The sequence below is a fragment of the Mustelus asterias genome, chromosome X, assembly GCF_964213995.1.
Source record: "Mustelus asterias chromosome X, sMusAst1.hap1.1, whole genome shotgun sequence".
NCBI lineage: Eukaryota > Metazoa > Chordata > Chondrichthyes > Carcharhiniformes > Triakidae > Mustelus > Mustelus asterias.
The window spans coordinates 4,629,231-4,642,738 of NC_135834.1; the positions used below are offsets into that span (position 1 = coordinate 4,629,231).

General features: G+C 50.2%; 1 protein-coding gene across 1 annotated transcript in view; it reads left to right on the plus strand.

The window, feature by feature from the left end:
* The first annotated feature begins 3,428 nt into the window (after window positions 1-3,428).
* LOC144481891 (beta-1,4 N-acetylgalactosaminyltransferase 1-like) overlaps window positions 3,429-13,508 on the plus strand; it is an 84,725-nt gene continuing 74,645 nt past the window's right edge. The window contains exons 1-2 of the mRNA XM_078201053.1: window positions 3,429-3,645; window positions 10,799-10,960. Coding sequence (XP_078057179.1) covers window positions 3,434-3,645; window positions 10,799-10,960 — 374 coding nt within the window. The 5' untranslated portion in view covers window positions 3,429-3,433. The remainder of the gene's footprint in view (window positions 3,646-10,798; window positions 10,961-13,508) is intronic.

A 13,508-nucleotide genomic window follows, 5' to 3' on the forward strand; every position in this document is an offset into this window, starting at 1 on the left:
GTTCCTTTACTATCGCTGGGTCAAAATCCTGGAACTCCCTCACTAACAGCACTGTGGGTGTACCTACACCATGTGGATTGCAACGTTTCAAGAAGGCAGCTCACCACCACCTTCTCATGGGCAACTAGGGATGGGCAATAAATGCTGGCCAGCCAGCGACACCCATGTCCCACGAATGAATGAAACAAAATCCACACACATCTGAGCAACCCTCATTGGCTTCCCAGGCCCTGTGTGATTGAAAAAATGTGCAAGGCTGGAACAGGTTCCTTTTGTTTGCAGAGAAGGGGCCCTGAATATGAATATATGTCAGCATAAATGGGCCAGGTTATGAGGTGATCAGATTATCTTAAACTGGTTGTTAGTGTAGCGATACCACTCCCAATACCACGAGATCTTTTGTTCTTGCGTTCTGCAAGTGTCGCTGGCTGAGTACGGTTAATATAAAAGAAACATGCTGTTTGAATTGATCAGCCAATTGCAAGGTCATGAAATCTGCAAACCCGGAACTTAGAGTTACACTTTGAGCTCTGAACTGACTAGCCTTTGGCCACGACCGTCGGTCCCCTGAAGTGTGACGTCCTAATTATGTTTGGGGTTGTGGGTTTCAGCAGCCAGAAAAGACATGTTTGCCCACGAAGGGGGTGATTTTACCATTTTGATTCCAAGTGCTGAATCTGGGCGCAATTCAGATCCGACTTGTAAACCCCCATACACACAGCCTGAAAAAAAATCGTGAGTCTGAATCGCGCTGTGGGCGGGGCTTATCGCGCCCGAAACGCTGCAGCTCCGACCAGAGCCTCCGACTGCGCGTGCGCAGTGAAAAAAATTTGTAAAACGCACCCCTGTCACATTGCTCCCGGGCCGCAAAAAGCGGATAATGCTTATCCACCCCCCCCCCCCCCCCCGTGCCCCCGTGCTACCCAGACCGATCGTGACCCCCTGCTCCCTCCCCCCCCCGGCCACGGATCGCCCACAGAGTGGCAGCGGACCGCCCCCCCACCGATCGCCCACAGAGTGGCAGCGGATCCCCCCCCGACCCCATGCCCTCCCCACCAGAGATCCATCTGGCCTGATTCCTCCACCCCCCCCCCCCCCCCCCCCCCCCCGCTACCAGAGATACATCAGGCCCAACTCTCTCCTCCTCCTCCTCCTCCCTCCCCCACACAGAGAACAATCTGGCCCTCCTCCCCCTGCCCCCCCCTCCCCCACATTGGAGGGTGATCTGGCCCTCCTCCTCATCCCCCCCCCCCCCCTGTCTAGAGAATGATTAGGCCCCCAATCAGAGAACCATCTAGCCTCCCGCTCTCCCCCCCCCCCCCCCCCCACCAGAGAATGATCTGGCCCGCCTCCTCCCACCCCTCCACCACCGATCTGAGTCAGAGAGCCATTGGAAGCTCTGAACTTACCTCTTCAGAAGCTGGAGCGCTCGAATCGGACCTTTGCCGAGCAGGTCTGTTTCGCGCCCAATCTGGATGGGCGACCGCGGTGGTAAAGGGGGAAATGCTGATCAAGTTGGGCGTGCAGCTCATTAAGTCAATTTAAATGCATGCAAATGCGTTTAAATGGCCGTCGCGTCCATTTCTGGCGCGGTTCCGATCGCGGCCATTTTTGGGCCTTGGTAAAGTGGGAATCTGCGCGGACGTAGGCGCGGATTGCGCTAATCACCTCACGGCCGACTTTGCCAACTTTTCACACCCGAAAACGGGCGCGGAGCAATGGTAAAATCGGGCCCTGAGAGTCCAAATTAATACGTAGCAGGTTTTATAGAAGAGTTGCCCCCTCTGCCAAATCCAAAACTGAAAGTGAAACAGCAGCATGGGCACGGACCCGAATGACATTGCCATCAAATCATGTGATCAGCGCTTAAAGCAACCTTGCAGCACTTTTTAATTATTCGACATGAGGCATTTCCACCTTTTTGTGCCTTATACCCAGCAAAAGTTTGACTCCCTCCCGTCTCACACACCAGCCATCATTCCAAGCTCAAAGACCTGCGCGTTGTCCACGACACAGCTGGCTTAACTGTCCAATCTGGTTAGACTGTGGCCGCGATTTTCCGCTACCGCCGTGGCGAGTGAGCTAATCGCCCAATCCCACCAGTGGGAGGGACCAGAAAATCCAGAATGTTCTTTGAGAATAAGCAGAGTACAGACCATACTCAACCAGCCGGACTTGCAAAACACAAGGACAAAATGTGCAATGGTGGTGGTTCGGCAGCACTTACTGGGGAATCTTGAGTGCGCCAATAGCCACACTACCAAACACTATTGGGTCTCGCTCCCCTTTACCAAAAGACACTCACCTCTCCGGGATCATGGTTGAGGGCAAGGTAACCCCGCCACTTCCCTTCTCCACGCCCAACCCTTTCCTTAAAGCCTGCTCTGTCCACACTCATCTCAACACGAGGGAAATCATGGATTCTTTACCATTGGAAACCATCCAATGCGTTACCTCTGCCACTCACACCCCTCTCCCCCAACCTCATCCTCCACCTCCACTTCCGCTAGGCCAAGCGTTCCTTTAAAGCTCCTTCCTGTCCGAGCCCTGAACTTACACGTTGCTCCCTAACATTTTCTCATAGAAACATCGAAACTAGAAGCAGGAGTAGGCCATCTGGGTTCAATTCCGGCCTTGGGTCACTGTCTGTGTGGGGTTTGCGCCTTCTCCCCATGTCTACGCGGATTTCCTCAGGGTGCTCTGGTTTCCTCCCACAGTCCAAAGATGTGCGTGTCAGGTGGATTGGCCATATTAAATTGTCCCTTAGTGTCTAAAGATGTGCAGGTTAGGTGGATTGGCCATGCAAAATTGCCCTTTAGTGTCCAAAGATGTGCAGGTTAGGTGGATTGGCCATGCTAAATTGTCCCTTAGTGTCTAAAGATGTGTAGGTTAGGTGGATTGGCCATGCTAAATTGCCCCTTAGTGTCCAAAGATGTGCAGGTTAGGTGGATTGGCCATGCTAAATTGCCCCTTAGTGTCCAAAGATGTGTAGGTTAGGCGGATTGGCCATGCTAAATTGCCCCTTAGAGTCAGGGGGATTAGTAGGGTTATGGGAATAGGCCTGGGAGGGATGGTTGTCGGTGCAGGCTCGATTGGCTGAATGGCCTCCTTCTGCACTGTCGGGATTTTATGAAGAGAACTGCACACTGTGGGTCCGAGGCTCTGAAATTACTTCCCCCACCCCCCCCCACCGCTCTGTCTTTCCAAGTCTTCCTTCTCGTTTGCAGAGAGTCCTTAAAATTTATGTCATTGACCAACCTTCGCGGGTACTCATCTCCACACCTCCTCTGGCTTGGAATCCATTTTGGTCTGATTCCAGCGAGTGCCTTTCGACAGTGGGGAAATCATGTAAGGGGCAAAGGGTTGGAGTGGTGCGCAGACATTTCTGGGAAGCATTGGGAGTTGATTCATGTTTCGTCCTCACCTTTTCAGGATGCGTCCAGTCAAAAAGTTGGCCTGTTGCCTTACCCTGATGTGTGTGCTCCTTGCAACATTCATCCTGTATCCGAAACAGCCTGGCTGCGTGGTGGACATTAAGTATTCCAATCCCAAGAGTGCTCCAAGAAGCTTACTTGAATATGGATTGAGGAAACCTGGAGAGGAACTCGCTCATATATCATACAAAACAAAAGAGAATATTGCCAGGTAAGTCTCTGTTATCTGACGGGGCAAGATAGGACAAAATACCAAAGTAATAGACAAACTGATCAAGAGGGGCGTAGATAAGATGAACACATGTAGGGCGGGATTTAGCACACATGTAGGGCGGCACGGTAGCACAGTGGTTAGCAGGGCGGCACGGTAGCACAGTGGTTAGCAGGGCAGCACGGTAGCACAGTGGTTGGCGGCACGGTAGCACAGTGGTTAGCACTGCTGCTTCACAGCTCCAGGGTCCCGGGTTCGATTCCTGGCTCGGGTCACTGTCTGTGTGGAGTTTGCACATTCTCCTCGTGTCTGCGTGGGTTTCCTCCGGGTGCTCCGGTTTCCTCCCACAGTCCAAAGATGTGCGGGTTAGGTTGATTGGCCAGGTTAAAAAAATTGCCCCTTAGAGTCCTGGGATGTGTAGGTTAGTGGGATTAGCGGGTAAAATATGTGGGGGTAGGGCCTGGGTGGGATTGTGGTCGGTGCAGACTCCCGATGGGCCGAATGACCTCCTTCTGCACTGTAGGGTTTCTATGATCTATGATTTCTATGATTTTCCGGCCGTGCTAGGCCCAGGACTGAAAAATCCCACCCGATGTCAACGGGCCTTGGTCCGTGTCCCACCGACTATGATTCCCACGCTGGGCGGGATGGAGAAATTTCACCCACAGCCTTTTTCCCAGGGAAGGGGAATTGAAAACTACAGGGCATAGGTTGAAGGTGAGAGGGGAAACCTGAGGGGCAACTTCTTTGAGCGTGTGTGGAATTAGCTACCAGAGAAAGTGGTAGAGGCTGGTACAATAGCAACATTTAGAAAGCATTTGGATATGGATGGGGTAGGATTAGAGGGACAAACGCAGGCAATTGGAACTAGCTGGGAGGGCACCATGGACTGGTTGGACCGTGACTCGATGACCAAGTAGGGAATTCAGAATAAAGTGAGGGTGGGGTGGAATGGGGAATATGAGCAGAAGATCGTCACCAACAGATCAGATAGGAAATTTGGAATAAAAGGGTGGCACGGTGGCACAGTGGTTAGCACCGCTGCCTCTCAGCTCCAGGGACCCGGGTTCAATTCCGGCCTTGGGTGTCAGTCTGTGTGGAGTCTGCACGTTCTCCCCGTGTCTGCGTGGGTTTCCTCCCACAGTCCAAAGATGCGTGGGTTAGGTGAATTGGCCATGCTAAATTAGCCCTAATGTCCAAAGATGCGCAGGTTAGGTGAATTGGCCATGCTAAATTGCCCCTTAGTGTCCAAAGATGTGTAGGGTAGGTCTATCAGAGATAGATAGGTTCTTGATTAATAAGGGGATCAGTGGTTATGGGGAAAAGGCAGGAGAATGGGGATGAGAAAAATATCAGCCATGATTGAATGGTGGAGCAGACTCGATGGGCCGAGTGGCCTAATTCTGCTCCTATGCCTTATGGTCTTATGATTGGCCATGCTAAATTGCCCCTCAGTGTCCAAAGATATGCGGGTTAGGTGGATTGACCATGCTAAATTGCCCCTCAGTGTCCAAAGATGTGTAGGTTAGTTGGATTGACCATGCTAAATTGCCCCTTAGTGTCCAAAGATGTGTAGGTTAGGTGGATTGGCCATGCTAAATTGTCCCTTAGTGTCCAAAGATGTGTAGGTTAGGTGGATTGGCCATGCTAAATTCCCCCTCAGTGTCCAAAGATATGTAGGTTAGGGGGATTGACCATGCTAAATTGCCCCTCAGTGTCCCGGGATGTGTAGGTTGGAGGGATTAGCAGGGTAAATATGTGGGGTGACGGGGATAGGGCCTGGGTGGGATTGTGGTCGGTGCAGACTCGATGGGCCGAATGGACTCCTTCTGCACCATAGGGATTCTATGATTTATCCAGAGTGTGATTAGAATGTGGGTCTCATGGCCGCAGAGTGTGGCTGAGGTAACGGCAACTAAGGGGGAACTAATAAGGACACAAGGGAATAGCAGAGAGGCTGAAGGGTGAGATGAACAGGAGGAGCAGAAACATCGTTTCTGTGCTGTGCAAAGCCATAGCAATGCAGGGTTCAGTGCCAGAAATTCCTCCAGCATGCTCTCTCCTCACTCTGACAGAAGGTCAGTGGGGACCTGCAGTGCCAGTTGGGCATGCCATGTGATGACCTCATGTTCCAAGATGGCTGCAGCTACCTTGGTCGCAGATGGCAATGCTATGTGACCAACTCCCTGCCGATCCAAAAACAAACCTCCAGCAGCTGCCCTCAGTCATCTGCAGCCATGCCAAGTGGTGCCAATTAAGCTCCGCAGACATTCCTTGACGCTTTCAGATCAACACAGATGGCTTCGTTCATCGTGTCCCACCTCAACATGAAATCTATATATCAGACATTTCACTCGGCTGTCAGTGGGGAGCTTTGTTGTTGCGCTATTAATATCGGGTCTGAATGTCACAGTGCATGAGTTGAAACCTTAGAACACTCGTCTTGAGAGACCCCTTTCCCTCAAAAAATAACAGCCCTTAACTCCACCAATCCCATCTCCAACCCCCATTTCCTCTCCAAACTCCATGGAGGAGTTCTCACCTCCCAAATGCATTCCCATTTTTCCAGGAACTCCAAGTTTGAATCCCTCCAATCATCTTTCTGCCCCTGATACCGAAACAATTCTTATCCAAGTCACAAATGACGTCCAGTGTAACTGGAACAAAGGTAAACTTCCCTGCCCCCCCACCGTCCTTCTCCAGCTGTCTGCAGCCTTTGACATGGTTTGACCGCCCCATCTTTCTCCCAGTCTACTTTCGCAGAAGACTGAGGAAATTTGGCATGTCCGCTACGACTCTCACCAACTTTTACAGATGCACCACAGAAAGTATTCTTTCTGGTTGTATCACAGCTTGGTCTGGGCTCCTGCTCTGCCCAAGACCGCAAGGAGCTACAAAGGGTCGTGAACGTAGCCCAGTCCATCACGCAAACCAGCCTCCCATCCATTGACTCTGTCTACACTTCCCGCTGCCTCGGAAAAGCAGCCGGCATAATCAAGGACTCCTCGCACCCCGGACATTCTCTCTTCCACCTTCTTCCGTCGGGAAAAAGACACAAAAGTCTGAGGTCACGTACCGACCGACTCAAGAACAGCTTCTTCCCTGCTGCTGTCAGACTTTTGAATGGACTTACCTTGTATTAAGCTGATCTTTCTCTAACCCTAGCTATGACTGTAACACTACATTCTGCACCCTCCCCTTTCCTTCTCCCCTATGTACTCTATGAACGGTATGCTTTGTCTGTATAGTGCGCAAGAAACAATACTTTTCACTGTCTACCAATACATGTGACACTAATACATCAAATATTAAGCTGATCTTTCTCTACACCCTAGCTATGACTGTAACACTACATTCTGCACTCTCTCCTTTCCTTCTCTATGAACGGTATGCTTTATCTGTATAGCGCGCAAGAAACAATACTTTGCACTGTATGTTAATACATGTGACAACAATAAATCAAATCAAATCAGTCTGCACGTTCTCCCCCTGTCTGCGTGGGTTTCCTCCGGGTGCTCCGGTTTCCTCCCACAGTCCGAAAGACGTGCTGGTTAGGGTGCATTGGCCGTGCTAAATTCTCCCTCAGTGTACCCGAACTGGAGTGTGGCGACTGGGGGATTTTAACAGTAACTTCATTGCAGTGTTAATGTAAGTGTTACTTGCGACACAAATAAATAAAACTTATGAACTTACAGGCCAGCCCGTAGTGGAAAGTGAGTGGAGGACGAAATTTGCAGCTAAGTTAGGGAATTGAATTAAAAACACGAGGCAGAATTTTACCCTCCCCCCTGCCGCCAGGTTTGTAGGCCGGGGGTGCGCGTAAAATTCTCAAATGGGTTCCCCACTGGGCTCCCATCTGCTTGACCTGTCTGCAATATTACACTGGGTCAGGCGAGGCCTAGTCAGGCCTGCCCATCCTTGCCCCAATTTAGGCCCTCAAAGATGACACCAAGATTGGTGGCATGGTGGACAGTGAAGAAGGTTATCTCGGATTGCAACGGGATCTTGATCAATTGGGCCACTGGGCTGACGAATGGCAGATGGAGTTTAATTTAGATAAATGCGAGGTGATGCATTTTGGTCGGTCAAACCAGGGCAGGACTTACTCAGTTAATGGTAGGGCGTTGGGGAGAGTTACAGAACAAAGGGGTACAGGTTCATATCTCCTTGAAAGTGGAGTCACAGGTGGACAGAGTGGTGAAGAAGGCATTCGGCATGCTTGGTTTCATTGGTCAGAACATTGAATACAGGAGTTGGGACGTCTTGTTGAAGTTGTACAAGACATTGGTGAGGCCACACTTGGAATACTGTGTGCAATTCTGGTCACCCTATTATAGAAAGGATATTATTAAACTAGAAAGAGTGCAGAAAAGATTGACTAGGATGCTACCGGGACTTGATGGTTTGAGTTATAAGGAGAAGCTGGATGGACTGGGACTTTTTTCTCTGGAGCGTAGGAGGCTGAGGGGTGATCTTATAGAGGTCTATAAAATAATGAGGGGCACAGATCAGCTCGATAGTCAATATCTTTTCCCAAAGGTAGGGGAGTCTAAAGCTAGAGGGTATAAGGTGAGAGGGGAGAGATACAAAAGGGTCCAGAGGGGCAATTTTTTCACACACAGGGTGGTGAGTGTCTGGAACAAGCTGCCAGAGGCAGTAGTCGAGGCGGGTACAATTTTATCTTTTAAAAAAGTGTTTAGACAGTTACATGGATAAGATGGGTATAGAGGGATATGGGCCAAATGCGGGTAACTGGGACGAGCTTAGGGGTTTTAAAAAAAAAAGGGGTGGCATGGACAAGTTGGGCTGAAGGGCCTGTTTCCGTGCTGTAAACCTCTCTGACTCTCAGTGGCAAATTATTGACCCGCCCTGTCTCAATTTTCAGGATTTGTGGGAGGAGCTCCAGGACAGGAGGGGGAACCCGGAAAATGAAGTGGGTTCAAGCCCTTGGGTGTGAGGCGGAGGGGGGGATGGGCACCTCCATTGGCCAGAGGCTCTCTGAGGCGGGGCCTCACCTTGAACGAGGGATGGAAACCCTGCCTCCAGCCAGATGACGCTTGTTGGAGCGTTAAATGGCTGCAGAGTAGGTCGTGTTGGTGAGGATGCGTGTCCCCATTGAGTCTCCAGATGCCGGGAAGGGAAACTCTGCCAAGCTCCAAAACCTGGTCATGAAATATTAATGACCGGGGAATTCAACTAACCTGATATTCATTGGACAGGAGAGACAGATAAAGGAATCAAATTCCCAATATGTACAACAAGGGAAGATTTGACGAGATTTGTTTTATTTTTGTCACATGTACTGAGATACAATGAAAAGTATTGCTTTGCGTGCTATCTATACAATTCACACCATACAGAGCTCACACAGTCGCCACACTCCGGTGCCATCCTGAAACATGGATATTATCAATCCGCAGTGAGGTCAGTACCACATTCCTGTTCTCTGTGTTGTGGGGACCGGCTGCCAGGATTTCAGGGCGTTCGGTCAGAGAATCCCGACAGTGCAGAAGGAGGCCATTCAGCCCATCGAGTCTGCACCCACCCACCCACGCCCTACCCCCATAACCCATGCATTTAACCTGCTCAGTCCCTGACACTAAGGGGTAATTTAGCATGGCCAATCCCCCTAACCTGCGTATCTTTGGACACTAAGGGGCAATTTAGCATGGCCAATCCACCTAACCCGCACATCTTGGGACACTAAGGGACAATTTAGCAAGGCCAACCCACCTAACCTGCACATCTTTGGACACTAAGGGGCAATTTAGCATGGCCAATCCACCTAACCTACGCATCTTTGGATACTAAGGGGCAATTTAGCATGGCCAATCCACCTAACCCGCACATCTTGGGACACTAAGGGGGCAATTTAGCATGGCCAATCCACCTAACCTACACATCTTTGGATACTAAGGGGCAATTTAGCATGGCCAATCCACCTAACCTACGCATCTTTGGATACTAATGGGCAATTTAGCATGGCCAATCCTCCTAACCTGCACGTCTTTGGACACTAAGGGACAATTTAGCACGGCCAATCCACCTAACCTACAGACTTTTGGAATGTGGGAGGAAACCGGAGCACCCGGAGGAAACCCACGCAGACACGGGGAGAACGTGCAGACTCCACATAGGCAGTGACCCAAGGCCAGAATCGAACCCGGGTCCCTGGCGCTGTGAGGCAGCAGTGCTAACCACTGTGCCACCGTGCCAAAACAGGATATAGAGACACTGGCAAGGGTGCAGAGAGCATTGGCAAGGATGATCCCAGAGGTGTCGGTCTTTAGATTTCCACTCCAAAGAAAATTCCAAGTGTGGGAGAATTCAGTGAGAATCTCCCCAAAAAAGAAATCCTAAGGGCAGAATTCTCAAATGCCCTCCAAAGGCAACTAGGGATGGGCAATGAATGCTGGACCAGCCAGCGACGCCCATGTCCCAGGAATGAATAAAGAAAAATGGTTTACTTTTGTGGAGGGCAAATCACTGACGTAGTCTATTCGGACCAGATGGACTGCGCTTTGTGCTGTAACTTTACTTATTCCTCCTCATTTAAGGATGTGGTTGCACTGGAGGGGGTGCAGAGGAGATTCACCAGGATGCTGCCTGGGATGGAACATTTAAGTTATGAAGAGAGGTTGGGTAGGCTTGGGTTGTTTTCTCTGGAGCAGAGAAGACTGAGGGGCGACCTGATCGAGGTGTACAGGATTATGAGGGACAAGGACAGAGAGGATAAGGAGCAGCTGTTCCCCTTAGTTGAAGGGTCAGTCATGAGGGGATACAGGTTCAAGGTGAGGGGTGGGAGGTTTAGGGGGGATGTGAGGAAAAACCTTTTTCCCCAGAGGGTGGTGAGGGTCTGGAATGCGCTGCCTGGGAGGGGGTGGAGGCGGGATGCCTCACATCCTTTAAAAAGTATCTGGATGAGCACTTGGCACATCATAACATTCAGGGCTATGGGCTGGTAAATGGGATTAGGTGAGGTCAGGTGTTTCGAATGTATCGGTGGGGACTCGATGGGCTGAAGGGTTTCCCTGGCGCTGTACGGTTCTATTATTCCACCTGACGAGATGTGGGGCAATTGTCCCTTGCCGAACTCTTCTCAGCATCCGGACTGTACCTCGGGTTCATTTCCCCTCCTTGTTTCCCTTTGTAGGCAGCTCACAAGGGATGACTGTAACTGTGAAGGAGAGGACACATTACTAAACACCATTGTCAGTCAGAACTCTGTAACTCAGCTGGAGCAGGTCTTTGACGTGGCAGAACGCCAAGAGGTGACGCAAAGGAGAGAGAAGGAGTATCAACATTTCCTGCAAAGGTACAGTTTGATCCTTTCGCAATGTGTCTGCAAGTTCAAAACATTGATAAGCTGTAGGATGGTCTTCCTGTTGTTTAATAAAAATGTGAAATATGAGGGGTCAGACTCTGTGTATATTTTAAAAGTCACCTTGACATTATTCCAGTGACAACCAAGCAGCAACATGTTCCCAGGAGTAAATATTTATTCATTCATTAGTGCCACACTAATGGGTGGCACAGTGATTAGCACTGCTGCCTCACAACGCCAGGGACCCGGGTTCGATTCCCGGCTCGGGTCACTGTCTGTGTGGAGTCTGCACGCTCTCCCCGTGTCTGCGTGGGTTTCCTCCGGGTGCTCCGGTTTCCTCCCACAGTCCGAAGACGTGGTGGTTAGGGTGGATTGTCCGTGCTAAATTCTCCCTCGGTGTACCTGAACAGGAGTGTGGCGACTAGGGGATTTTCACACTAACTTCATTGCAGTGTTAATGTAAGCCTACTTGTGACTAATAAATAAACTTTAAAACTTTAAACTATTCTCCTCCTGCCTGGCTCCAACGGAAGTGCCTTCCCGACCCAGGACGCGCCCTTGATCCCGATTGGCTCGGCTTCCCGCACAGCCTCTCTATAGGGTCCAACCCAATCGCATGATCTTCAGGGAACACCCCCTTTAAAGGGGCCACGTTACCACACTCATCCTCCCCCCCCTAACCAAACTCCTGAGTCCACCTATGAATGAAATTGCAGGAACAGCAGTTCCCTCGGTGTACCCAAATGTCAGTTAACGTTGGCATACCTGATGTAACAACACATCGGGGACACCCTAGGGAAAACTCTTTACAAGTTCAGTCTGTCAGGATATTTCTCGCATCTGGAGGAACGTCTCTGTTTGCTGCTGGGTCCTTCAGTGAGTAAAGAGTCTGGGCGGGCAGATGCAGAAGGCAACCTCATCAATCCGGAGTTGACATCCTCCTCAGTAGCTGCAGCCTCCTTGGTTTCGGAAAGTGCCGGTTTCCCGGCTCCACGTTTACAACAGGAATCCCTGGATCAGCGACCGCTGAACACGAGTCCACCACAGGATACACTTGTCAATCCTCTGTATCAGGCCCCACTTTCTTCCTCGCATGATCCACATGTTGTTTTACACGCCAACCTTGATCCACATGTTGTTTTACACGCCAACCTTGATCCACATGTTGTTTTACACGCCAACCTTGATCCACATGTTGTTTTACACGCCAACCTTGATCCACATGTTGTTTTACACGCCAACCTTGATCCACATGTTGTTTTACACGCCAACCTTGTACTTCCACAATGTCGGAGACTGGTCCCCTCCTTTCCCAGTCCCTGTGTCGGTCCAGCTGCAAATCTTCCAGCCGGAACTAAATCATCCACTTGGGAAAACTCTGCCCCTTTCTCTCGAGTCATGGTTTTCTTTCTGGGAGGCTTGCCTCACTCCCTACCCTCCTCGCCAGTTCTGGAAATACCAAATCCAAACGAGTTCCATGAGAAATTCAGTTGGCGTAAGCCCTGTGGTGGCATTTGGAGTGGTATTATATGACAACAAGAAACTTGCCAAACGTAAAGGCAATGGTCTATGAACTTGCTTTTTCACGGATGATTTGAACATTTGTGCAGTCCGTTCTGCTAACCCATTGGATTGGGTTAGAAAGGGGCTGACCGAGTGTGGCGTATACCGCTTGACTTAAATTTGTGAAACTCCTCTGCTGTAAATGCTGTGCCTTTGTCTGACACTTAGACCTCAGGGATGCCACGAATAGCAAAGATCTGCCGCAACTTTGTCAAACATAGAAGATAGGAGCAGGTGGAGGCCATTTGGCCCTTCAATCCTGCTCCGCCATTCATCACCATCATGGCTGATCATCCAACTCAATAGCCTAATCCTGCTTTCTCCCCATAACCTTTAACCCCATTCGCCCCAAGTGCTATATCCAGCCACCTCTTGAATACATTCAATGTTTTGGCATCAACTACTTCCTGTGGGAATGAATTCCACCGGCTCACCGGGTGAAGAAATGTCTCCTCATCTCCGTCCTAAATGGTCTACCCCGAATCCTCAGACTGTGACCCCTGGTTCTGGATTCCCCCACCATCGGGAACATCCTCCCTGCATCCACCCTGTCTAGTCCTGTTAGAATTTTATCAGTCTCTATGAGATCCCCCCTCATTCGTCTGAACTCCAGTGAAAACAATCCTAACCTAGTCAATCTCTCCTCATACATCAGTCCCGCCGGAATCAGCCTGGTAAACCTTCGCTGCACTCCCTTGAGAGTCAGTGGTGGCTGTGGATGTTGTAGACTCCGTGACATGGTGTGTCTGGAGCTCTGGGTGATGTTAGACTCCTCACTAGGCTGCAGGCTTTTGGACCACAAACTGTGAGCAATATCACCTTTTATTTTTAGCCCGCTGTGATCTCATTTGCGACCAAAACAAAATGCAGCCTTTCGATATATTGCCCCCAGTTTTCCACTTCTGGGTCAAAAGGGTTTTTCCGCATCGCCAGTGTAACTTCGAAGGTGACTTATTATGGCTTCAAGTTCTAACGG